The sequence below is a fragment of the Poecile atricapillus genome, chromosome W (genome assembly GCF_030490865.1).
Source record: "Poecile atricapillus isolate bPoeAtr1 chromosome W, bPoeAtr1.hap1, whole genome shotgun sequence".
Taxonomy (NCBI): Eukaryota; Metazoa; Chordata; class Aves; order Passeriformes; family Paridae; genus Poecile; species Poecile atricapillus.
Genome location: NC_081288.1, coordinates 50,382,540 through 50,409,235, shown reverse-complemented (window position 1 = coordinate 50,409,235; position 26,696 = coordinate 50,382,540). Strand labels below are relative to the sequence as shown.

The window sequence follows — 26,696 nt, the reverse complement described above, 5'->3', positions numbered from 1 at the left end:
ATTGCTGTTACTCACAATTAAAATTATCTTGTAATTAGGATAATTTAAAAATAACTTCTACGTGCCTGACCTGTTCTCTCTGTGACAGTATTCAGCAACTGCTGATTAGTCTGTGGTTGAGTTTAGGGTTATGTCTTGGCTATTCTGTGGACAATATTAATGTGGGTGGAAATTACTTAGAAGGATTCATCTGTTCTAGGTAAGTAGTATTGGCTTTTTGTTACTGTAAAGTCTGTGTTACAGAGAGCATGTTGATCAGTCATTTGTTCAGCGATAGAATTCTAGGAAGCAGTGGGCTTTGACCTTTTTTGTTTTTAAAGGAATAATTAATCTTCAGGGTGAAGAGTAGGTTATTTATTTATTTTCTGGGTAATTCTGAATGAAATAGAACAAGCGTCAATTAATTTTAGAATAGCATGAGTATAGTGATTTGAGAGGTGTGTGAAACTCCTATTATGAGCTAGTTTTGCCTGTCACATTTTTCAGCTGGATAGTGGCCTATCTGGCTCCTTGATGGAAATCTCAGGCCTATGAAGATCTCTGAAGGTTTGGCACTCAAAAGAGGTTTTAAATTGCATAAAAGGTAATCTGTAAGTGTAGAGTACAAGTGTTTAGTGACTTAAACTTTATATATGGTATGGTCATGAGTACGAAAAGTTTAATACACAAAGTAAAGTATTAACTTTTCGATGTGTTCAAAGACTCAAGACTTTTTTTCTATTAGATTAGCCTACCACAAACTGCTGTTTATTTAATTTAAAGTGTTGCTGATTGCTCAATAGAAGACTTTATCTATCTTATTTCTCTAGTAACTACTAGTTTTGTCATGAAACCTTCCTGCATATTTTGTTGCCTATTTGTTTACATAGGCAAAAATTTATTGATTCATAAATAAGTGTTTAGAGTATCAAGTTGCCATATTTGCACCTGGATTATAATGTATTGCTTGAAAAATTAGTACACAGTGGATTATAATATACTGATTGAAAAAAAAATTTAAATTAATAAATGAATACCTGTGTTCTGGATGTCAGTTTGAAATTGAATGTTACAAGACTTATTATAGTTACTATCTCAAAGTCTCAACAGATAGGAAGGCCTGTTTACATTTTCAGCTCAGTATGGAGCATGATTCTGGATTTAAGGTTCCCCATATCTAGTGTGCCTGTTTGTGTCTTCTCAAAGCTCATTGTGGAGAAAAACCACAGCAAAGCAATGCTCTGCTATGCTACTTGCTCAAATCAAATTAGACGCCAGACCCTTTGAAAGGCCCTGCACAATGGTGCCAGTACCTTAAGATGACCTATTGTCTGCAGTGGGTTGGAGCTTGTATTCATGAAAGGGCAGAAAAATGGGCATCTATCAAAATCAATACTGACAGTGGGCCAACAGCAGATGCTTAGACAAGAATAAGTGAAAAATGCTGCTGGAGTATCACTGTGTGCTTGCTTACCATTCTGTCTTTCAGTGTTACTGTGCTTTAGGAGCTTCTGAGTTAGAAATCTCATCTTTCAATATGGAGTTTGTCATGGATTTTCTTCCCATAGTTTGTCGAGCTGCATGAACTTTGTGAACTTCAAGCATACATTTTATGAGGAAAAAACTTCTTTTTTTGTCTTCTAAGCTGCTCTTTCTGAATGTCTCATTCTTGGAGCAGCCAGAAGTTGTTCCATATTTGCCTTCCCTCTGTCAGTTGTGATCATGTGGAAGTTGTTTCATCTACCTTTTTCCTTCCTCCATTTCAGTGTTCCTCATACAAAAGCAAGGCTGTATCTGTCTGGTGCAGACAATTTCTGTATCTTTCTATTGGTAAATTAAAATAAATCAGAAGTGCTCACAGAGTTTATTTAATATAGGATGTGTGACTAAATTACTCTGTGATGATTTTTTTCACTTTTGTTCTTCATCTCTCTCCTCATGGTCTATATCATTCAATTTTATTTTCTTGTCAGCTCAGAGCCAAGGAGCTGTTACTGCTATAGGCATCTCCATTGTAACCCAGAGTTCATGTCCCAGTGTGCTGGTAGTCAGGTCTGGGTCTGTTGCTATATATCTCAGTTTAAGATCCCCTATCTGTGGATGCTTTTAACCCTCATCTGACTTCCAGGGAGAGGTGCAAATCTATGCCTTGTTCAGAAGGAAATTAGAGCAGCTGATTTGGTGTTAGAAGGCATCACTACTTTGCTGTTACTAAGGGTAGGCTAGTTACGAACATCTGGTCTTTGCATATTTCTTCTTTCCCATCTGTCTTACTTCTTAAGTTTTAAGGAAAGGGTGCATTTGGAAGTACAATAATTGCTTCAGGATAGACCAGATAAGTGAATAAATAAAAGAACATTAATAAACTTTGGATTTTATATTTGTGGTATTTTCCTTCAGTAAGCGTTCATTCATTTACTTTTTATCTTTCTAATCGACCATGTATTCAAACAAATGTTTAGCAACTGCAGTTCATTGAAGCGTTTCACAGTTGTCTGGAGCATGCAGTAGGATTCAGAGTATTGTGTCAGAGAAACTATGACACTTTATCTAAATTGCACCAGGATTAATTTGCTATTGAGAATCACTTTGAACTTTGCTAGTGCTTTCTGGCTTGGTGCAATATAGGTTCTGCACTTTGACACAAAAAATATAGATTGCCAGGAGTTGTGTTTATTTTGTCCTCTGTGCTGGTAGGCAACTGTTGATGCCATTTTCTGCTCTCTTTTGTCAGTAGGGTATGTTCTGTTCTGCGTGTTTGTTTCTGCAGAAGGCTTTCCTGAAAGCTCTGGAAAAGTGTCCCACAGGTTTTAGCAGAAGCCCCTGTGGGGATTTGCCTGCAGCTTGGGTGTTTGCTTTGGTGGTCAACCTCTGACCTTGCTGATACCATTTCTTATAAAGCATACCTCTCTGAACTTGATTCATTTGGAAAATAATGAGGGATGCCATTCAGTATTATAGCCTTTTCTTTTTGTCCAGTGTAATAGCTTTCTTATATATGCTTGTTGAATAGCAAGTAGAACACATAATTTATTGTACAGCTTTCCCGTTTTGATAACATTAAATTTTGGCCACTCCCTTCCCTTCCATCTCAACTGCCATCTCAGACAAGGGAGTATAAACACCTAATTTTAAATATGACTCACTTTGATGATTGTACAAGTGTGCTAGATGCTTATTTCTGAAAATTGCTGTGACATCCCTAAACCAAACCTAAGTAGGGAGTAACCTGGATGGTTGATTTAAATCTTTTAAGTATACATCTATACTTGTCCATCAGGGCCAGTCTTTCTGCAAGTGGAGGACAAATGAGGTGAGGATTGTTGCTGCTTTGCACAGGACGAAAAAAATAAAAAGGTTGCCACTGTAAAAAATCCTTGATTTGTTGCTAATTAAGACAAACTATATCAAAGAAATTGCCATAAGAAATCTCGTACTGGTGTGAGGACAGGTTATACTGTAAGCTACTTTCAGGCTTTAACAGACATTAATTGTTAGCTTATGGCTGATATACTTCTAAAATATTTCCTTCTCATATAAAGATGCTACAAGATGGAACCATGTGAAAAGTGTGTTGTTTATCAGAGTTAAAGCTTAAAATGAAGCTGTGTTCTTGAAAAGTTATTTTTAGCTGTATTAGCTTGTAAGTTCAAAATCAGTACATATTTATTCTGCAGATTGACATATATTCTACATATGTGCACACATTTGTGATTGAGAAACACAAAATAAATTTGTGAACACCATACCAGGAAAGTGTTTTTCTTAGGGCAGAAATACCCTCTGAGTAAGGTATACCAAGGGTTTGCATACTGTATAGGAATTGGGGCTAGCTGTGACTAGCACTTATCTTGTTTTTGTTTAGCAGTACATTATGTTAAAGCAGGCTAGGAGAAGTGGATATTTAGGAGCTAAGAAGGAAAATCATTGTGTTTAATTACTTTGCAGTGCCAGAACTTAACCTGCAAGACTTCTTTTCAGCAAGGTGAGGAGCATGGAAATACATCTGTCCCTAGAGATCAGCAGAGGAGTTTGTCTGAGATTTCCTGATCATAGTTAGTTTGATTCTTCAGTACTATCCTTAGAAGCTAATTTACTGGGCCTGGCTAGATTAGACAGCAGTCAATGAGAGTTTGAATTCCTTTTTCTTTTCCAGCATACTCCAAGAAATCTATATTGTGGATTTAACTTTCATGGCTTTTTCATGTGATGTCATCTACAGTATTTGCCATGGATGTGAATGCTAGTAGAAACCTTTAAATCTTTCACTTCTAAAATGTTTGTCATGTTAATGCTCATTCACAGAAATCTGAAAGCAAAACTTGCCAGGGACTTTAATTTCACAGAACAAACTGAACAAAATCCATGTACTGATATTTCTAATTTCTCAAGTACCCAACAGCCCCTTCCTGTCCCAAAACTTGGAATTTTGTGTTTATGACTAGATAAAGGAGGGCTTGTTTTTGTTATGTGCAGGTAGTTTCTTGGTGCATTATGCAACTTTTTAACTGGATGGGGATTTTGCTGTGTAGATAATGAGAGACTTTGTATCTGATGTGCAATTTTTTTGTTTTGTTTTGTTTAGTGGGAGACTTTGATAAGATCTGGCGTGAGCACTGTGAGGATGAGGAAACCCTGTGTGAATATGCTGTGGCAATGAAAAACCTTGCAGATAATCACTGGGCAAAAACTTGTGAAGGGGAAGGCCGAATTGAATGGTGTTGCAGGTAAATAATGTATTTGAAACATGCAATTACATGCTTTTACTTGCAGTTATTTATAATACAAAGTGTAATTAGTTTGTTTTTTTTCTTTTTGCCAATGTTTAACATTTGTCCTATAGCATACTAATTATTTATTGCTTTCTTAAAGAAATAACTTCTTAGTGTTCCAGCTTACTAAGGAAATAGCTTAAGAAGTGGTTTGGTGATCCTTTTTTGATGTATTTTCAACAAACATTTTTTTTCTCAAATACTGAAGCTGTTTGCAAATAAACCTGTGAAGTAATTTTCCACGCTTTTGAACCTAAGCTGAATAAATGCAGTGAGTGTAACTCAAGTTTAATTTTCAGGGGTTTGATTTGATTTGTACATATAATAATGTTTGATCTCTAAATGCAGATCTCTCTCTGGTGCTTAATTTTCAATTCTTAATCTCCTATGACAGACTTTAGCGTTGTGAAACTTGTTTTAAATGTATTTAAAACTCTAAAATTCCTATTAGTCATATACATCTAGTTTTTGTTGGGCTATCTGAACTGTAAAGTCATGAAAGGAGGAGCTAAACTATTTCAGTCCCTGAGGAAAATAATTAGGAAAAAGAGGAGAAATGCTGGTCATTCAGAATTGCTGCATACAGTTGGCATCCACGACATAGTATGGAATCTGTATAGCAGAATAAAAAAAAAAATGCTCTTGAGATTTAAATGGGAAAAGAGTGTATCAATGGTCTTGCCATTAGGAAGGGAATGACTTCAGAAAGCCAAAAAGTAATCCCGTGTGCAAGTTTGTAGGTCCTGCAGGTGAGTGTTGCAAAGTGCTGAGCAAAGAATAGTAGATGTGGTTTTGTTAAATTTAAATTCTCTTGAGCCCATAAAACAGAAAAGACAAGAGGGAATTGACTGTGAAACAGTTAATCTTGGTGGCAGCTTGAGCTGTTTTGTGCCTTCTGGAAATGGAGCAAGTAATAATAACCTGAGTTTTTTTTCCCTAACATAAACCCTTAAATATTTTAAAACCATTCCTTTACTTACCAATGTTTTATCCTTTAGCTTAGAAAAAAACTGTCATAGTGAAGTGTTTCTTTATCGACACTCTTCTGGACGTGCTTTGTGTATCTATATCCCAATTACATGAGAAGTGTCTCAGTTATAAAGACCTGAACCCAGAAATGGACGGTGTTTCAATGGCTTTGTCAGGGATAAATAAAATAGATTTTATTGAGGTTGTAGTAGACTTTCATTTATGCTATTGATCTTGGTGGTGGTGGTGGTGGTTTGATACTGTTGGTTTTGAGTCTTGTTTGGCTTTTTTTGTTGGTTTTGTTCTTTTGTTTGGGTGTTTGTTTTGTTTCTTGGCGATTGGCATGGCACTGACTTTCACTCCTTTGTGATCCCCAGCAGCTTATTTCTGTGTTACAGGCTTCCTGAGTTGTTGGTTGTTTATTTGTATTTGTGCTACTCATTACTTCTGTGGAAATGCTGATACTTATATTTCTCTTTATTACATTGCACTCCTTTGAATCATACTGAATTCTAATACAGTGATTTCTTGCAGCATCTTCCTCCCACCCTGCCTTGATTTGGCATCATTCTCAGATCACTTGTAAAGGAACTGAAACTGACTGTTCCACAGTTCAGGTTATCTGTGAAAAAAATAGTTGTACTGGACCTAGGGGAGATGTCATGGAACATTGCTTGATATTTTCTTGCAGTTTGATTGTCAACTAATATATGAAACATTTTCAGTAGAGATGTGTGTTCTTTAATTTCAGCTAAGGAGTAATCCCTTAGTTTGTGGCAAGTTTGTCTGTTACTGTATAGGACAGGATAATGTTTCTTCGGACAGTGGTGACTTGTTTATAGGTTTGGGGCTCTCACTTGGTTTCTGTTGTAGATCATGTACAAAGTAAACATTGAAGTAAATGCCCAGTTTGGGCTTTGCAGCCTGAGCTCATATTAGGAAGAGAATCCACCTGCTAAGAGACACTAGAATGCTCTGTCTTAGTATAAAGCTTTAGATAAAGCACATAGCTTTCATTTTGCAAAGTCAAGGGATCAGGAGTTTTTACAGAAAAGGAGAGTGTACTTGTCAGTTCTCAGATTTTTTGAGGCCTGGATTGCTAAATACCAGAGCATATCAGATTGATTTTGTGTTCTGCAATTTTTTGTTCCTTCCCAGGGGGCCAAGAGGTGTGCCAGACTGGTGGCAGGTCCCGTTGTTGTTACTCCTCCTTGTGCCTGGGTGCAGAACTGCATGCAAGAGAACTGTGTGACTGAAGTGAAAGCTTTCCCTCAGTGCTTATTACTATGTTACCATGACAGCAGGAAAGTAGCTGTTTTGTATTAAGATGAATTTTAGTTTGTGAGTGCAGTGCTGAAAATCGTTTGGAGCCACCAGTGTATACCTCCTGAAGAAAGGAGAGACTGTTTTGTTTTAATTTGAAGGAAGATCTTTTCAGCGACTGGAAACTGAGAAGTGTTTTTTCCATTAGTTAAAAGGGAAAAAAAAGTACAAAAGACTTTGTGGGTTTTTGTTCTTTCCTTCATTTTCCTTGTATTCTCCTAGAATCTGATAAAATAAATCTGATAGTGTAGAATAACCACTAGAGAAGCTATGTGTACTTCTCAGGATCAAGAATAACAATTTTGTTTTTCTTTCAAAACTCTTTCTAGCTATTTAGTTGAAAACAGTGGAAAAAACCTGACATTAATTCTTAAACCAAATGACATAAAACTTACTGTTTTACTTCTTCATTAGTGTTGATTGAAAGAACATGTATCCAGACTCTAGAAACTGTAAAAGATGGAAAGCAGTACATGATAGACTGTGCTAGTGACCATATGCTGAGTTCTATAGGGCCAATTTTGTTTATTGTTTCAGGGAAACATTACAGAACTGTTAAGTCGGGAGAGGTATGGGGGAAGAGGGATTAAAACTTTATCCGCTTTCAGATCCAGGTTTAGGATCCCGAGTGGTGGTGTAAAAAGCCTGGGCAACACTCAACTGTTTCTTCCGTCCTTTATATATATTTTGAAAATTGAATGTAAGTAGCAAGTAGTATTTGCAAATTAACACTTGTGTTTCTCATTTATTTATATTACAACACAAAACTTAAAACAGGTTAAGATGGTGTTTACCCTGAATAATTGTAACTCTTTAATTTTTGCTGGAATAGGTAGGCTGTTGTACCTTTGTACGGACAATGAATGCCAGCCTGTTCTGGTTCTAGTTAAAACAGAATAAGCTAGACCAGCAGGTTTGTTTCTTTCTGTTGCTTTTGCCTCAGTGTTAAGACTTGTGTTGACTTGACTGTTTTTTTAAAGAACAAGAAATAAAGTCTGCTTTTCTAATTATCATGACAAAACACTACCTAGACCTGCATTTAAAAAAAAAAACACAACAAACTCTGACTGTTTAATGAGCAAAGAAATACAGTTCTGATGAAATAAATGACAGGCAAGTACAGAACTGTTTGGAAACATTTGCAGAGAATAGATGTGAAAAGATTATTTTTAAAATATTTTTAAATTCTATTTTTAATTTTTTTACTGAGAAGGATTCTGGCAGGGTTTATCCCTGTATCCATAACTAATCAATACTTTTATTAGCAGTCTGCTAAAGTGTATTAAATTTGGAAATGAGACCAAAGAGAGAGAACTGTCACTCTGAGAGCAAAATTAAAATTAATACAGTTATAAACTATACTAAACATTATCTACTGTATTAAATATCAGCTGTACAAATAAAGGCCAGGGAATAATTAATTGTGACAGTCTTTCAAAAAACTATTTGGATTCTGAAGCAGACCATAAACTGAATATGAAGTGGTCATGGGATGCTTTTGCAGAAGAAGCAAGTATCATACTTGAGTGTGTTAATGAGATTGTCCACGAGATATGTAAAGTACTACTCTGACTTTATTTAGCATTGCTCTTAACCAAAATATCACCTTGGCCACTGCATTTAAAAAATAACAAACAGCAGATCAACTCTAAGAAAGATAAAGAAATTATCAAAAACCTTCTGTTTTTTCCACAAAAGCTCTGATGTTCTTTTCTAGAAACTGGAGCTATCTACTCAAGAGAAGGCTAAGTAATCTATTGGAGGATCTTTGAGAGTAACAGATCTCTGCTAGAACTGGAAAGCTGATCCTGTTTAATTGGAAGATTGAATGAATGAGTGTTTTCAAGTCCCTTTAATACCGTTTTGTAGGTTTTTTTGTTGAATGCAGTTAGTTGAGCAATTCACTGCAAGGAGAATGGAACTGAGGAAGGCGGCAGAAACAGCAGGAGGGGAACCATTTGAAATGGGAAAAGACAATGTTCAATGTTTACATTTACATGACAGTCTTGTTCTTTTGCTGTTAAACACATTGTTTGCTGATGATACTAAATTGTGAGGAACTGTTAACTCCCTTGAAGGCAGACAGGCTCTCCAGAGAAACCTCAACAAGTTAGAGAGCTGGGCCATCACCAGCTATATGAATTTAGCAAAGACAAGTGCCAGATTCTGTATCTGGGATGGTGTAACCCTGGATGTATGGATGGACTGGGGAATGAAACACTGGAAATCAGCACGCGGGAAAGGGACCTGGGGGTCCTGGTTGATGGCCAGTTGAATGTGAGCCAGCAGTGCCCTGGCAGCCAGGAGGGCCAACCCTGTCCTGGGGGGCATCAGGCACAGCATGGCCAGCCAGGAAAGGGAGGAGATTGTTCTGCTCTGCTCTGAGCTGGGGCAGCCTCACCTCCAGTGCTGGGGGCAGTTCTGGGTGCCACAATAAAAGAAGGATACAAAGCTGTGAGAGAGTGTCCAAAGGAGGGCAGCACAGATGGTGAAGGGCTTTGAGGGGAAGCCTTTTGAAGAGTGACTGAGGTCACTTGGTCTGTTCAGCCTGGAGAAGGGAGGGTCTCTGAGGGGAGACCTTATTGCAGGTACAACTTCCTTGTGAGGGTAAGGGGAAGGGCAGACACTGATCTGTGGTAACCAGTGACAGAACCCAGGGGAATGGCCTGAAGTTGTGTCAGGGGAGGTTTAGGTTGGATATTAGATAAAGGTTCTCCGCCCAGAGGGTGGTTGGGCACTGGAACAGGCTCCTCAGGGAAACGGTCACAGCACTTGGTTCAAAAAAGAGGTGTTTGAACAATACTTTTGTGCATATGGTGTGACTCTTGGGGCTGTTCTCTACAGGTCCAGGAGTTGGACTTCAGTGACCCTGATGGATCCTTTCCAACTCAGGATATTCTATGACTACTTTGTTCTGACGAGAGCATAATTTGTTTGTTGAACACTAGAGCTAATTAAAGCAATGATCATATGATAACTGCTGACTATTTTCAAGTTCTTGGAATCCTCTGGCAATAAAAGATGTTTCCTTCAGAAACTGGCTTGGGGTGGCCACACCCCAAGAGAAACATATGATTACAGATCTAGTTGCATTTCTCAAAAGGAAAATGTCTCAAACTCCTAGAATTGAGACCAAATATAAAAAAAAAAGGGAAAAATGTATTATATACAAGTTTGTCAACTTGAAGTTTAAAAATATATAATTATGCTGATAAAAAAATTCCGGTACTTTACACTGAGAAACCTGGTGTTCTTACCTATGCTGAACACTATTTCCTTAACTTGAAGCTGGATTGTTGCACATGACAACCACAAAATATTTTTAGTCCAAGGGAAACTTGACTGCTTTTCTAGGTATGATTAATGTGTACAAGCACAATTGAGACTCCTCCCTCCCTTCACTTTGGAGGTTGGGAGGTAGATGGCTTAAACATGTAGAAGCATTTGCAATTTTATTTTTTTTTTCAAGCTAGCAGCTCTGAGAGTGGCCATTTATGAACTTGTTCCTCAGTGTGTGGAAGGAGGAGAGATATGTTTTGCAGCAGAAGCCATGATGAGAAGTCCAGACATTCCTTCAGCTCTGAAGGGAAGTTTGCTATTTCTCTGTACCTTCGCTGAAAGCCATCTTCAGTATTAGCTTTTGGTTAGTAACTGTTCTGAGGAACACAAATCAAGCTCACCTTTTCCTCATGATAATGCAGAAAGAAAGAGTCGGTCAATAAAATTAGGTGCTTAAAATCCTCAAGTATTGATTACAGCTATCAGAAACTGCTTTTTGCTATGATAAAAGCTGACCACACCAGCTTTAATTTAGTTATTTGTTATTACTTGAGCAGAAGAATTAATTAAGGATTCTATTATGTTTTTTAAATTTCATATGGTGTTTCTTGGCAATGTCCCCCTCTTTTTTTTTCATTTTATATTCTACTGAAAGTCATGGATTTAGTCTTTCTTTTTGAAAACAAAGCTTCTCTTTTATTGCTGGTGAGTATTAACAAAGTCATATGTATTCATATTGTCTTTTCCTGAGACTTCTTTTATGTGCCCAGCCCAAGTGGCAGACAGAGCAGGGGAGTCAACTGGAACAGGTTATTTACTGTTTGAGATTTGAAATAGGGAAGATAAGTTTCACTAAGGAAATACAAAGATTTGATTTTTTGATTTTTTTGTTAAAGCAAAGACATTGAACTGCACACTCCACCCAGAAACCTAACCTGTCTCCTCATCTAGGAACTGAAACAGTTTAGACCTGAAATATTTATTTCACAGTTTGTGTGAACTGTAGCAAGTGTTAGTTCAGATAGTATTTACATTGCACAATTCTTCACAAGTATGTTAATTGTAGAGCTAATATTGTGTCATCAAACTGAATGTTTGTCAGTTAAAAATGGAGCTGTGTCAGTTTTTAGAATTATAAAACAGATTGCTTAATTTTCGCTTTGAAGGTAATTGAGATGCTCCGTTCCTTACTTGCGACAATTGTTTTATAGAGTCTTATATAACTGCATACTCAAAACCAGAGTGATCTATGATGGATTTTAATGGCTGTGAAGTTAAACCTCTGGCTACATCAGCAAGCTACCATGAGATAAACTACAGAGTGCATTATCTCTGCTAACTGCCAGTGCAGTGAGTGTCCATGTGCTCACTGTTAACCCACAGGAGGTGTGGGGGTCACTTCTACAGGGGAAGTACATAGACAACTCCTCTGAGAGCTCAGGAGCCAAAAGGGCAACATGTAGTAATCATGCCAGAATGACTGTGACGTCAGAAAAGTGTCAAGGGAAGATGACCCTCAGTGACTATGAAGTGCAGTATGATCTGAGGTTTTTTTGTTTGGATTGGATGGATTTGGCTGGGGATTTTTGGTATCCTGTGGTACTGCACCAGTTGGCAGAGCCTGGGATCTGAATGTGAAGAATTTTATCCATTCTTGGGCCTTCCTGTGGCACTGGGCAGTTGTCCACCAGAAAAAATGCAGAAGTAGATGGTTCTCTTTGTGGTTGACTTTGATAGTGTCTTATATGCAAATGAGGAAGGTCTGTTATGAAGAATATAGAATCAGGAGAACTTACTTGACATGATAGGGGTAGAAGGATGGAAAAAACACTCACATCAATACCAAGAATGAGGAAGAAATGGCTTCTCAGTGACAAGAGGAATTTGCACTTTACAAGTAGGGGGTTCTCCTGTGCTCATTAAGTGTTAAGCTGTGTAGCATACCAGCTTCTAGGGAATTAAAAGGTTGATAACATGAATACTTGAGAAGAACAAGAACACATTCTTCCAAGGCTGAGAATTCTCTAGTGTCTTACATGTCAATGCAACACTACTTAAACTGCCGTTGATTTTGGATGTTTTAAGACATGTAATGAGAAAAAAAGACTTAGAATAAAAATAAAGAGACTGCAGGGTGATAACAAAGTTGTGCAGTAGCTGATAAATGGTCAAAACCAGTTTTTCTTTCCAAGTTTCATTTCTTTGACTAATTGATCCACAGAACTAAATAGTTCTAAATTGATCAGCTGCTTATAAATAAATAATACAATGTGTAAAATACACTTTAATTAGCATACTAGCAGTAATGCAAGTGGTTTTTTTCTGGTGTTCTCATTTGTTTATTGATCTTTTTAAAATCTCTTTCCTGCTAGTGACTGGCTTCTTATACTTAGTTAATTTTAGAATTGTTGTCTTTCCATACGTGCAGTCTCTAATGGATGCAGCTGCTATAATTTTGCAATCTGTATGTCTGGTAGTATTGCAGCCTAGACAGGAGCATCTGTTTTATGAGGAAAGGTTGAGGGAGTTGCACCTGTTCAATCTCAAGAGAAACTGAGAGGGGACCTCATCACTGTCTACCAGAGGGTGTCAAAGGGATGGATCCAGGCTCATGTCAGCCAATGGGACAAAAGGCAGTGGGCAGAAACTGATGCACAGGAAGTTCCACCTGAAAATGAGGAGAAACTTCTTTACTGTGCAGGTGACTGAGCACTGGAACAGGTTGCACAGATAAGTGGAAATTCTCTTTGAAAATATTTATTTATATTTTTATATATTTAAAAAACCCTCTGGACACAATCCTGGTCCATGTGCTCTGGGATGACCCTGTTTGAGCAGGGAGGTTGGACCAGGTGACCTGCTGGTCTGGTTTCTAACCTGACCAATTCTGTGACTGCACATTTCTGACTCAAGGTGCTTCTTTCCTACCTGTCTTGGGGTAAAGTTATTTCTATCTGTACCTGTCAGTGTATGTTTCCATCTAAGAAACTCAGTGCCACTCCAATGACATTTTTTTCATTGTCCTTCACATCTTATATGATGGAAGAGACTGGGTATATTTGATGCCTAAAATATCACCAAGCCTTAGATAAGCCCTGTGTATTCCAAGTCCTTGTCGCTATCTGTGATTTAAATGCACCATTATACCATCGTGTTCATCCTTAAATCTGTGATATGAAGTGTCATTATGTTGTTCCTGCTTTGTATAAGGTATTTTGTATATTTTTGTATAAGATATTATTAAACTACACTCACATTTGTTTTGTGGAATGTTTCCTTCAAACTTCTGCAGTTTTGTTAGAGGAAAATGAAGTGAATTTCAAGAAAGCATCATAAAAATGAGTTGTTCAGAAAACATTATTCAAATAAGTATTATTTCTGTTAAAATTTCCGTGCAAATACTTGGATGGCATATTTAATTTAAAAAATTGAATTGTTCAGGGTGAGTCCAGCTTTTTAATTGCACAGCAACAATTTTTTCCGGTTCTAGTTTTGATGAAATTTTGTGCATGAAATTCAGTTATTCTCAAACATAGTGCTTGGTTCTCGTACACTAATGCTGACTATTGATTGAAGAACAGAAGTGCTCTTTAACTTCTTTTGTTACACTAATTTCTTTAAACTGGATAATATTTCTGTTCTAGAATGATTAGATTATTTTGTTCTGGTTCCTATGAGAAAAATAAGTAAATATGGGGAAAAACTGAAAGCTGGAATAAGTCTTCCTCAGTAATACAGCTACTAGCTGTTACTTAAAACCAAAATTACCCAGGCAAACTCAATTAAAAGTAAAAACTGTTGGATGTAAATTTGCACATAAATCTGGATTAGGTTTATTTTTCCCCAGTTTATGTGCCAGCAAGACACACATTTCAAAACCTTGTATTGATGGGGATCTAGCTGATAACTCCTTGCACTATAGTGGAGAACTGAACTGAAGTTTATTGTCTGGTGGTGTTCTGACAGGACTTCTGCTGTCTTACTTTAAAAGTCTATCCAGATAAAAATATTTTGAATCTGTTTACTCAGCTGTGACTTACAGGGTAATTCTGGGGGGGGGGGAAGCCCAAACAACTCACCACTCCATTTTGTGTTGTTGGGTGTACTGCATCTTTTTTAAAGCTGGTTTACCAAAGTTGAAATAAAACCCAGATTTGTTTAAAAGCTGACAGCACTTGTATCTCTTATCCATCTGGTATGTATCTTAGCTATAGTAGTGACTAAGAAGAGCATTCAGTTTTCCTGGGGAAATTTTTTTTTGTCTTTTCAGTGTATGCCGAGAGTATTTTCAGAATGGTGGAAAAAGAAAAGCACTTGAGAAAGATGAAAAAAAAGCACTTCTTGCTTCTAAGACCACTCCAGCTTTAAGTGTTCCTCAGACTCCCAAGATTGAAGATCCTTTGCCAAACTTTGGCTTGACAAATCATGAAGCTATGACAGAAGAGTAAGTTTTACTTGTTTTTACTTTTTTCCCCTCTTTTTTGAGTGTTAAAACTTACCATGACATTTTTTTGCCGTAACATGTTAGATCAGTCTGATGTATTTTTAATAGTTAAGAAGGGGAATTTTCATTTGAATATATGCATTTCAAGAGCTGTTTATGTTGTAGTATATTTTGGTGAATGCTATAAAAAAAATGCTTGAGAATGACAACTTAGTCATCTTCATTTTAGTGCTAGAGCAATTTCATTTTAGTATGTCATTGGTGTGCAATGCAATTTATATTAAACCTTGAGGTGAAATAAGGGAGATGTTAATTAAGTTAGAATCTAATGGCTGTTCAGCACTGTTGAAAAGTCAATTGCTTATGTAAGTACTAAGTGCCAAATGTAAATATCAGAGTACTTAAAACTTTCTCTTCATAAATAATTGCAGAGAAACTCTTGATTCCAATTACACACTTCAAAAGCAATTTGGAATTACAACCTTTAACTTTTAATGTGCTAACTTTCTGATGACTGGCTCTGCAGAACTTGTAGTATCCTTGAGGTATTTTCCAAACAACAGTTTTAATTTTGTTTTTGACCTTCACTCAAGTAAGAATTGTATTTTTGGCATCCAAGACTAACTTCATTATTTCTGAAATGCCACCCTCCATTTTTTTTTCCTAAATAACATGTCATGTTTGTGACTATTCCATGTGTGATGGAAAAAAAGTTGTATTTTGCAAATACAATGAAATAATGAATGCATAAGCATAGAATCTATAAAAGTTATAATTTGTTTCATATTCTTTATAGGATAGTTGTTATGACTTCCCGCAATAGTGTTTTTTCTGTTGCATACAGATTTTTTTTCCTTTATTTTAGCATGTCTGCTGTGATCAGCAGTACTTGAAGCTAGGTGTAGTATCAGTTAGGGAAAGAATGACATGTTATTAATGTAACTAGTAGGTGTGTCTGTCCTTAGGACCTGGTGCCTTTTGTCTCTCTCATGTTTGTTTAAATCAATAGGTTTGATGATCATATATGCTTTAAAGCTGTCTGCCAGTGGGAGACATTGTCAGGATAAAGCATTGGTTCTCTCTTTGCATTTCTTTGCTCTCTCTTTGATCTGTCTTCATACTTTCTGCAGTTAAGAGTGGCTGTTGCATAGCTAGCTTCACCTGCCTTCTTGCTACCAGTTGTTTGTAGCCTTCCTTTTTGTTCTAATGTGTACAGAAAGGAGTTAATAGAGAATTTTTATTAATTATTTTTAAAGTATTTGTTAGCATAATGAGTGCTGATGATGTTTATTTTCATTCTCAAAACTTTAAAAATATACCCACCCCTTAAGACATACCTGGAAAAAGCAAGTTTTATAATATTTACCTGAATAAGCTGCAAATAATAATAAGTTCTTAGTAGCCACACAGACCTTGATAAACAAGGCATAACTGGTCTAAGTGACCGGCCAGAGAAATCAAAATTCTTGGGGTTTTTTTTGATGCCTTACAGAAGAAATTACAGAGTTTATCAGAAAGAAAATGGACTGTATATTACACAAAGCAGAGATCTCTCCTGAAATGCTTTGTCATGTCTACACTGACCTAGTAGTGAAGTCTCAAACTTGTATCCCTTGGTACAAGGGATATGGGGGAACCTACACACAGTTTTTAAATACTGTCACTGCATTTTGGTCATGTAACACTACAAGTAAGAGTTGTGGGTTTGTCTGTCGGTATGACTAAGCCTGTGACTCTTTGTTTTACTCTGCTACGTGTAAAGACACTAATTCTGTTCATCCCATATATAATCCTCTCTCAAGTAATATATAAATATATAATTAAGGTAGCTTTTGTAAATAGGAAGAAAGTACTCATCATAGTTATTTTTTCAGTGTACCATAGCTGAAGTGGCTATCCTGGAAATTAGAGGCTTCTGGGAGTTGCTGCTTAATTTTAATCTGACAAGTATTTCATTGAACACTTAAAAGAGAACATGTTTAGATCTCTAGAGGCTCTCTCTTTTTTTTATGGGAAGTTTTCTCTGCACTGTAGCATCCTGTTTCCTCTTGTTATGCTTCCTGTGGTCCCATGTGTCCATTGATTTGTTGTTACCATATTGGACTCTAATATAGAATGCAAGCATACATACAGGCATACATTTTTGTGTTTGAATGTGGAAGGATCTGCCATTAATGTCTCCATTTGCTAGACAAGGAGATATACTGGTCTGAGAAACCTCAGGCTACCCTTATGTGGGAAAAGACACTACTTGACTTCAGTCTGTGTTTGAGATTTATGGGTACTAGGATCTGTGTCCAAATCAGTATCCAAATTCCTGTTCCAAGTCTGGAAAAATTGTTGCTTTCATCTTCATTTTGAAGTCTCACTCGGTACTGATTGACTTACAGGGTAGCTTGGTAATATTTGCAGCTTTAACTTAATTGTTACACTGTTTGCCTTGGCCATAGTGGTATTTTGAGAGAAGTATACCCTGGGTTTCTTCTGTTCCATGTAGAAGCAAAATGCTTAAACTTGCCATTATGATTTTGCTGAATGCAACAAGACATTTTCTCTTGCTTTTCCAGCATCCTCTCTCAGGTAGGTTACTGGAAGTCTAGAAGGAGCCCAGAGAGCCTGGATCTCTTACTGCTGTTTAGATGTTTTTCTTTTTCTGCTTTGCTGTTGCTATGAGCACAGCTATGGCTTGGTTTTATTCCATTGGCCCTGCACCTCTGTTTCTGAAAGTCTTTGCAGTTATCTGTCTCTCCAGGGCTGAGCCTTTCCCAGAAACAAAACAAGTTATAATTTGGAGATGCCAGTTGGTTTTGGCTACAGAAACTTGAAGCAAAAGAACATTTTCTTTCTGGAAGGTTATTAGCATTCTCAGCTATGTGAAGTCCCTGTGAAAGCTGTGACTTTGTCTGCCCCTGTTAATGGATTTTGGATATTCTAAGATGTTACAAATCATCATGGGATTTTTTTAGATTGCATCCCTGTAAATGATGCAATTTATGTAGTTGTTCTCTGTTTCCCTTTCCAACTCATGAAATTTTAACTCTGGTATCTAGTGTGACTTCAAAATCAGTAAGTACTACAAAAAGTTAAGTGAGAAACACAATATGAGAAAGCCTGTCTAGTGGACACGCAATTTGCCATTTTATTTACTTACTACAAGTGCACAAGTTAATACTACTATAGCTGCTCTGAACAAAATTCTCCTGCTTGAGGACCATCTGCTTTTATTGGATGGAGCTTGGTTCTTTAGTATCTCAGCAACTGAAGTAAGGCATTCACTTCTATTAGTCACTACTCTGGTGTTCTGTGAGCATCTTTTGTATTAGTTACCTGAAGTTGTAACTCAGAATACAGCTTTAAAAGTTACACTTGATAAAATTTAATTCTTGCTGCTTCTTAGGTTCCTTCACTCCTTGGGAAAGATCAGATTACTTGATGTTGGTAGCTGCTTTAATCCATTTCTGAAGTTTGAAGAATTTCTAACAGTTGGCATAGACATTGTTCCAGCTGTTGAGGTATGTAATGTTTCCTGTATTTAATATAAACTTGATCCTCAGATTTGTGGAATGCCTCAAAATTACTGTAAAAAAACTACATTTAATAGTTAAATGCTTTCTAAATATCTGTTTTAGTAGGAACTAAACATTGCATCCTTTCCTGTAAACAGGCTCTAAAGTTCTAGTGTTTTCTTTTAAAAATAAGATTTTTTTCCCAGAGACATCTTTATAATGGTGTTATTAATCTCGTAATTGGAAAATTTTAGTAGCCGTCTTTTAATGGTGTTTCAGATGAGTCCTTGCATCTTAAAAGGTACAAATAACGATTAAGTAGGCATATGCTTAGGCAAGAACGTCTCAGAAGCTGCATTGACTGACAGAAGAAAATGATCAGTGACTGTATTTGGTGAGTTTTTCTGGGGAGATTTAGTAATCAGAAATACACTATAAGGGAGCATTTCTATTTATTGCTAAAAGTATTCTTGAGCTTCCAAAATCCAGAGGACAAATTTATCAGTGTATTTGGGGTAAATTGCATTTTCTATAGGCAGTGAGGTTCTCAAATGCCCTAATTCTGCTGTAGTCATATCTTCTTTGTGTCTTTTACTCTTGACCCAACTTCTGTCATCACTAATTGCATTTATCAACCACACAAAAGGATAAAATGGAATATTTTTTTTTAAAAAAAGACACAGAAGTACATTTCTGACAGAAAACAGAAAAGCCTTTGACTACACACACCTTGACTACTTACAGTTAAAATTCAGGCACTATTAAAATCTGTAGCCTAAGATAACCCTTCTTAGAAGTGGAGAAGTAAAAAGAAGTATACAGGTGAAATAATGCAGTTAACTGGAAAGTAATGTTCTCTTATTTGCTGCAGTGTGATGTACATGCTAAATACATGGCAGCTTGTTGTTGTTACGATGTTTAGTCTATTAACACCTCAATTGTATATTTGCATATATGCTGAGAGATACTGAAAGATATTCTTTAAAAATTTGAGTCTGATTAAATTGCTTTGAAAAGCAATTCAATGTTAGTGCTGTCTAAAACACAAACTTCGAGTAGATTTTATCTTGCCTAATTTGAAACACAGGCATCACAATGGCTTTCCAGCACTTTGGAGGCTGTAGGACTGTGTAGGGCAGTTGGGCATGACACAGGAGGTAAAAAAGACACATGCCACTGAAATGGCAGCCTGTGACATTTAAAATAGTAATACATGGGAAGTGAATTTCTAGCTATGAAATTTCTAGCCTCAGTGTCTACATCTCAGGTTCTAAGTTCTAATTACAGTCAGTGAAGATCTATTAAAAATAATTAAACCTAAATATCTGCTGTTCGATGGTGAAATGAATTGGGTTCTGTATTGACTAATTCTCCAGTGACTATAATGGCAGCCTAGCTACCTAACATTACATGAGTTGAACCTCAACATGAATTTTTGAGTACGCCTAGTTAATTTTTTTCTATCTTCTAATCTCATATAGAAATAATGCTTTCATAAGAAAGCTACATTTGTTCTCATGAAAATCAGTTTAACTGTACAGTGACCAAAACCTTTATTGGGAAAAGTCCTGAAAAAGTAACTTCTGTGGATTTAATGAAAGAACATATACAATTTCTATGTACTAACCAGTTCCTTAGATTCTCTCCCAGTAGAAGGGAACAATAAGATAATTGATTTCTGGTCATCTGACATGGTTAGTACCATAGCTTCATGGTAGGAGTTTCCCAGAGTGCTAATTTCATGCTTACTCTGAGGCCTGTCTCAGGCTCACCAACATCTTTGATTCTCTTGGACGCTTTGGCTTATTCAGGGCACCTTGAAGCCTGGCTAGCGAGTGTTCTTGGAGGGACAGGGAGTACAGTTTGAGCAGTCAAACGCATCGACTAGAATAAGCTTAGTCCTACCTCCAAAACAGAATTAATGAGCCCTGATGTACAGCAGATGACTCTGCTTTGAGGTATATCAGCACCATAACCTTCTGAATAAATTTATCTTTAGGCCAGCAGTTGCCTGGGCTGATTTAAGATTTTCAGAATAACAGCCAAAGGTTTATTATGGTAGGTAATGTCATCTCCTGACTTGAAAAAACGTATCTTGGTAAGTTGTGGTAAAAGCTGAAAATAAAATAAACTGGTAAAATTTTCAGATTTAGCAGATTTCTTAGGTAAGATACTAAAGTACCTTTTAAAACAAATTGAAGCACAGAGCCTTCTTAGAAAGCCAATCTCTTAAATAATGTTGATTGGAGGGTTAAATAGTTCCTTCTTTAATAAAAAAAAATATTATCCACTTTCATATAGAAATGCTTTGGATATAGACTAAGAAGTTGAGTAATACTTCCATTTATTTGGAGGAATAAGAGGGATGTAATTGTGGAAATACAAGAAAAGGAACTGAAATGTTAGTTATGTAACAAAAGGATAAGTGTCTTCAAAGTTTTTAGAATCTCTGTTTTACATACAGAGAATGCAGACTGTAGAATATGGAAATACATTCCCTTTGAAGGTGTATATCACACTGGAGTGGGAAGTCACTCCAGGACAGAAGGGTTTTGCGTTTTGAGAGAGAGGGAAACTGCTTACCAAGAAAAGATTAATATTTTTGTTAGTTAGTCACCATGCACTCATTTCCAGTGTCCTAGTGTAAAGTACGCTGAGGGAAACGTGCATTATTAGAAGCTGGGAGGATGGAAACTGAGACTGTAGTGTGCAGCAGATGTTGTATTGGAGTAAATATAGTCTGAGACAAAAAAAAAAAAAAGATGCTGGAAGGGTACTTGAGTTAAAAATTAAAATATGTATCTCAATACTTGAGGGTCCCTTCCAACTCAGTATATTTTTGTGAAATACCTGTGCAAATTATTCACATAAGTAGGATTGTGTTCTTAAATGTCAGTGGATGCACTGAGATATAACTGCTGCTTCTGTGGCTCTGAGGACTGAAACATTAGTTCAAGACTTGTATATCAAAAGTTTAGTAGCAAATGCCACTTTAGCAGTATTTTTGTCCTAAAGCTGATTACAGATTCCACTTGAAACCTGTCTTAATCTTGAAATTGTCTATAACATTATTTCTGCATTGCTGATTTGTGCTTCTCCACTACTCGGAAATACTTGCAATCTAAATTGTTTTTTTCAACGGGATATGTGTGACCGCTAACTTTTTAACTCTTGAAGTTTTGAAGTTCTAAGTAAAGTTAACATGCCACTCTGAACAATCAATTTTCAAAATGCTTCTTTGTTTTAAAACTTACTAGAGGTTATAATGAAATTGCTACTGTAATTTCCTGTGCTCAGTATTACAGGGAAACAGAATATAGCCCTACAGGTATAATGGTTGTAATTAAAATTTCTTGGTTATAGCCACACAATGCAAATCTTTTTCTGGATCTTTGCATATAGAAGGGCAAGATTAAAGCTAAAAAAAAGCAAATCAAATTTTTTTGAATATTGATTATATTTTGTAATTTTCTGCTTAGTCTTGGAAGAGAATGTGATTTTATATGAACAGAAATAACGTTCTGTTCTACTTGAAAACAATTGTGCATATTAGTCCCTTTATGAATACCGGTGCAATACTGTTCTAGTAATCTTTGAATACTGCTTCATAGAACACATTTTTTTGTACTATTTTCATGGTATTCAAATGCAGCATACTTAATTTCACCTTTCAGGTGTGTTCCACAGAATGTTTTGTCTGCTTTCATATTTGCTAACCTGTTTAGTGTCTGTCATTCACTGCACATTCTCTAGGCATTAAGAACAATTTTTGCTGCTATCAGATTGCAGCATTATATCTTAATACCATTTTTATGAAAAATCAGTCGTGGGTTATGATGAAGTGTCAAAACTTAGATTCACTAAAGCACATGCATTTACTTTTTGAATGCTTTGTGATTAAGGATGTTAAGAATTTATTCTTCTGTATGTTGCATTGTGGTGTGATTTCTAGTCTTCGACAGCTTGAGTGCACAAATGATTAACAGATAATTTGTAGTCTTTAGCTTACTTTGATGACTGCCTAAATGTGTACCACTACACTTTACATCTACAGCAAAGCTAAAACACGGATCTACATCATTGCTGCAAATCAGTACTGTAACTTCAGAATCTATATTACCTTGTTATTCCTTGAGCCTATACCAGTAAAAAAATGACACTTTTTTCCAAGTGACCAAACTAGTGAGTTTTTTGGATTCTTTTTAAAGAACTGGTAGAAATTCTGAGGTATTAAATTCAGTTTCTAATTACTTATTTCAGGTTCATAAAGATCTATAAAAGGCTTTCAGCACCTGTAAAAACACAAGCAATGTTCTGAGTTCTTAAATAATTTCTGAGATAGTTGATTCAATGCTTTTTTCTTTTGGGGATAAGTATTTTTTTTTAATTAACTGTTCTCAGCTATCAAATCTCTAGTAAAACACTGCACATCTAAAATTTTGCATATGTATTAAATTTTTCTTTTAGATTGATTTAATAGCAAGAGGAATGTTCATCAGGCTTGATATTTCTTTAAGGGAATCATTGATTTTTCTGTGGATTTTGGTTGTATTTGCTCTTTAAGCTAACCTCAATGTTTGGTTTTCTGTTTTTGTTACTCCACCAGAGCGTATACAAATGTGACTTCCTAAATCTTCAAATTCAGCAACCTCTTCAACTGGCACAAGATGCTATAGATGCCTTTCTTAAGCAACTGAAAAATCCCATTGATTGTCTACCTGGAGAACTGTTCCATGTTGTTGTTTTCTCGCTCCTCCTTTCTTACTTTCCATCACCCTATCAGCGATGGATATGCTGCAAGAAGGCACATGAACTCCTCGTATTAAATGGCTTACTGCTTGTAATAACTCCTGATTCATCTCATCAGAATCGCCGGGCTATGATGATGAAAAGCTGGAAAATTGCCATAGAGTCCTTGGGTTTTAAACGCTTCAAGTATTCCAAATTTTCTCACATGCACCTGATGGCATTTAGGAAAACTTCCCTGCAAACAACAAGTGACTTAGTTAGCAGGAACTACCCAGGAATGCTGTATATCCCACAGGATTTCAACAGTATAGAGGATGAGGAGTATTCCAACACTGCCTGCTATGTTCGGTCAGACACAGAAGATGAACAGCTAGCTTACGGTTTTATGGAGCTGCCTGATGCTCCCTATGATTCAGACTCTGGAGAAAGCCAGTCTAGTTCCATTCCTTTCTATGAGCTAGAAGATCCTATATTGCTTCTAAGTTAATGTAGTCGTTGAAATGCCCTTTCAGTCAAACCTCTTGCTTAACTAATTTTGCTATACTAACATGGGTTCAACACAGAAAAATGGTTTGCATAAAGAAAATGCAAAGGTTTACAGAGTTTGCTATTTTTTTCTACTTTTGAATTTTAAAATTTATTCTTGTATGAAAGTGAAAAAATACAAGTTTTATGCAAATGACTCATGTCATAGCATAAATTGCTGTTACTTTCTTTAGATTTGTATCGCTATTTTTTTCCCAGAAAGGTACCATTCTTTTCTTTAGTGCTGTGAAGTGTGAGTTCTATTTAATTTGTTAAATGTTGTTTCAGTATTTTAAGTCAATGTGGTTGAGCTTAAGGCACTGGAGTTGGTGGGCTTCTGAGAAGTAAATGTAGGAAGAAATAATTTGCACTTTAATTAAACGTGCAGATAGGTTAAGACACTTAGTTACAAACGTCCCTTCTTAATTATGGAACAAAACTTTTTTCTTCCAAAATTTGTTTCACTCTGGTTAAGCCTGGGCTGGAGAAACGGTAATGCTTGCACATTTGATTTTATGTTTATTGCAGCCCTCTTGACATAACACCAAAACACTGGAATATATTCATCCACAGTTACACATACTGTGTAGTTTCATTGCATAAATAGCAATTTCTGATGAGGCTTTTCCCCCAGAGGAGTATGGTACGTCTAGACAATTATGTTTCACTTCAAAGCTGGAATATGTTTTGCAGTTTTATGAGTATACAAGCACTAATATATATCAGTATTTCCCCAACTACAGTGTTCTGTATTCTCTTCCAGCTGTGTTTTTTGGGGGACAGGATGAGTTTTGTCATGTTTTATAGTAAATTATTTATGCATTTTTAAAAGAAACAACTTTTTTTTGAATTGTCCTTATTTGTAGACCTTCTAAGTTAGCCAGTGACTACAAACTGATTTTTTAAGAAGGAACATAACTGTACAGGTTTTTCAAGGATACACATATTTGCATAAAGCCATGTAATTCAGACCACACAAGTGAAGTTAACACATGCTTTTTGTTTGCTTATTAGGACCCAAAAATCTCTTGTTCAGTTAAATAAAAACTGACTGAAAATGGGTCTGCACTGTAAGGAGATGAAACATCTGTTTTTACATCTATTAAATTTTTAATTTGTGTAATGAATCTGTGAGTTTTTGCAGGAAAAATCAATTCTGTTCAGTGGTTAAAAAAAGAGGATTCATTATTGGTTTAGCTTAGATTTTCCTCCATTTAAAAATAATGGCCAGAACTTTCTGATTTGGATATTAGGCTCTTAAATCTATATGTAAGTGCCTAGTAGTAAATGATTTGAACTAGGTGCCAGATCATGATGTATTTCTGACTGCTGAAAATTGGTAAAACAATACTAATACATTGTCACAGGTGATTGTGATGATGTATATTACACCATAATAAACTGCCACGTTGTATTTATATGAAAGTTGCTAGATAAATTGAAGTGTAGTGTGGATTTTACAGTGGTTGCTACAAAAATGCAACTTAGTCCTTCCATTGAAGTTTTGCACTGAATGTGTCACAGTTTGACCTACCTGTTTTTCTTTTATAGTATTTCTTACATAGAGTAATCACATTGGTCCAGCTTATGCTCAAATGTGATCTGGACTGTGGTGCTGTATTCTTTAACATAAGCTTTTTGTATCTCTTTTTGAATTTAAAGCATTCCCAAATACCTAATTCAAATTTGTTATTCAGTCTGAATGATAGAGTTATACAAACCAAACAATTATATTCTGATGTGTACAAAAGAAAAGAATTAAGGTTAGACATACAAGAGTCATGGTTCACTTGGTAATTTTTGTTACAGAGAATACTTCTCTAATGAAATACACAATGGCTTCAAAATTGGCTTTAAGACACTATTTTCATTAAAATGTTTGTCACTGAAAGCCTTTCTCCCCAATTAACCACTGGTTCCAGCAGTGCTCATGTTAAAATACTGCTGCTGTAAATTCAGCTGTTTATGGGAGGTTAATATGTGCATTCTTCAAAGTATACCTAATAACTGATTAACTGATACTCGATTTAAAAAGTAGTACAGCATCAGGCATATGTGTTTGCATTGATTACTGTAAATTGGTTTGCAATTCATACACAAAGAAGTGCAATTCAGATGAAGATTTATCCCCCAAAATAGCTTACATATTAAGATTCCAAGTTTAATTCTTTTTGGGAGGTTGGTGACAACACTGTGGTTTAGGGACCTGAGATTCATAACAGCTTGGTTTTCTTGCTGATCATTCTAAACGCCCAAAGTGGGTTTATTGGTTATTTGGTTTTGTGGGTTTGTTTTTGGTTTTTTTTTTTCTTTTTTTTGGTTTGGTTTGTATTGGTTTTTTTCACAAGGAACAGGAGATTGTGGTGGAGGAGGAAAGTGATTTACATAAATACTTACATCTCCCTTAATAATAAAGTGGTGATATCAGGAGTTGTATATTTGACTTTGGTGCAAGAATATTATTTCTAGGTTATGAAATATTCAAAAATTATGACTGTGCAAGACATCTTTCACTCTTAAGGTGCTGGAGAAGAAAAGGAAGAAAACATGTATTGGCATCTCTGTTGTCTTTTATGTCACTACTTTTGTGAACAAAGCACATTTATTAAAAAAATTCTGAAAAACCAAAAACATTCTAAAAAATTCTTTGGGGTCGAGCTACTGTCTTTTTTCTTTCTGTGCCATCTGTTAATGTTGAAATCCAGTGAAATCAATGCAAAGCTATTTTCTTTATTTTCAAGAAGATAGTTGTCTTGAGTTTATTTTATAACCCATAACAATGTTAAATTTGGTACTTCAGTTTCAGCTTCTACATCTCAGCTGTGGTCTCTGCTTTCTGGAAGGGTTTTTTAAGTTATTCCAGTTGATTCTATTACCATGTTGCTTTGCCTGCCCACTTAGATGTGACCACTTTCTAATCCACTTCCTCTCATCTATCTCTACATGTTCTTAATTTCTTCTCTATCTCACTGAAATACTTTTAGAGCATCCATTGTATGCTGCTCCTTTGATACAATTATTGTATTTTTCTACATTATGATTCTGGAGGTGTTGGGGAAAGGATGGCACTGGGAAAAGAAATCCAAATAACTGATAATTGAAGGCTCCTGCTCAGATCCAAGTTCTAGGAAGACTGGATTTCAGCAGAAT

General features: G+C 36.0%; 1 protein-coding gene across 1 annotated transcript in view; it reads left to right on the top strand.

The window, feature by feature from the left end:
- Positions 1-26,287, top strand: part of LOC131591446 (S-adenosylmethionine sensor upstream of mTORC1) — a 34,137-nt gene extending 7,850 nt beyond the window's left edge. The window contains exons 2-5 of the mRNA XM_058862157.1: positions 4,565-4,706; positions 14,593-14,766; positions 18,164-18,278; positions 22,879-26,287. Of these exons, the coding sequence (XP_058718140.1) occupies positions 4,565-4,706; positions 14,593-14,766; positions 18,164-18,278; positions 22,879-23,508 (1,061 nt within the window). The 3' untranslated portion in view covers positions 23,509-26,287. The remainder of the gene's footprint in view (positions 1-4,564; positions 4,707-14,592; positions 14,767-18,163; positions 18,279-22,878) is intronic.
- The last annotated feature ends 409 nt before the right edge of the window (positions 26,288-26,696 follow it).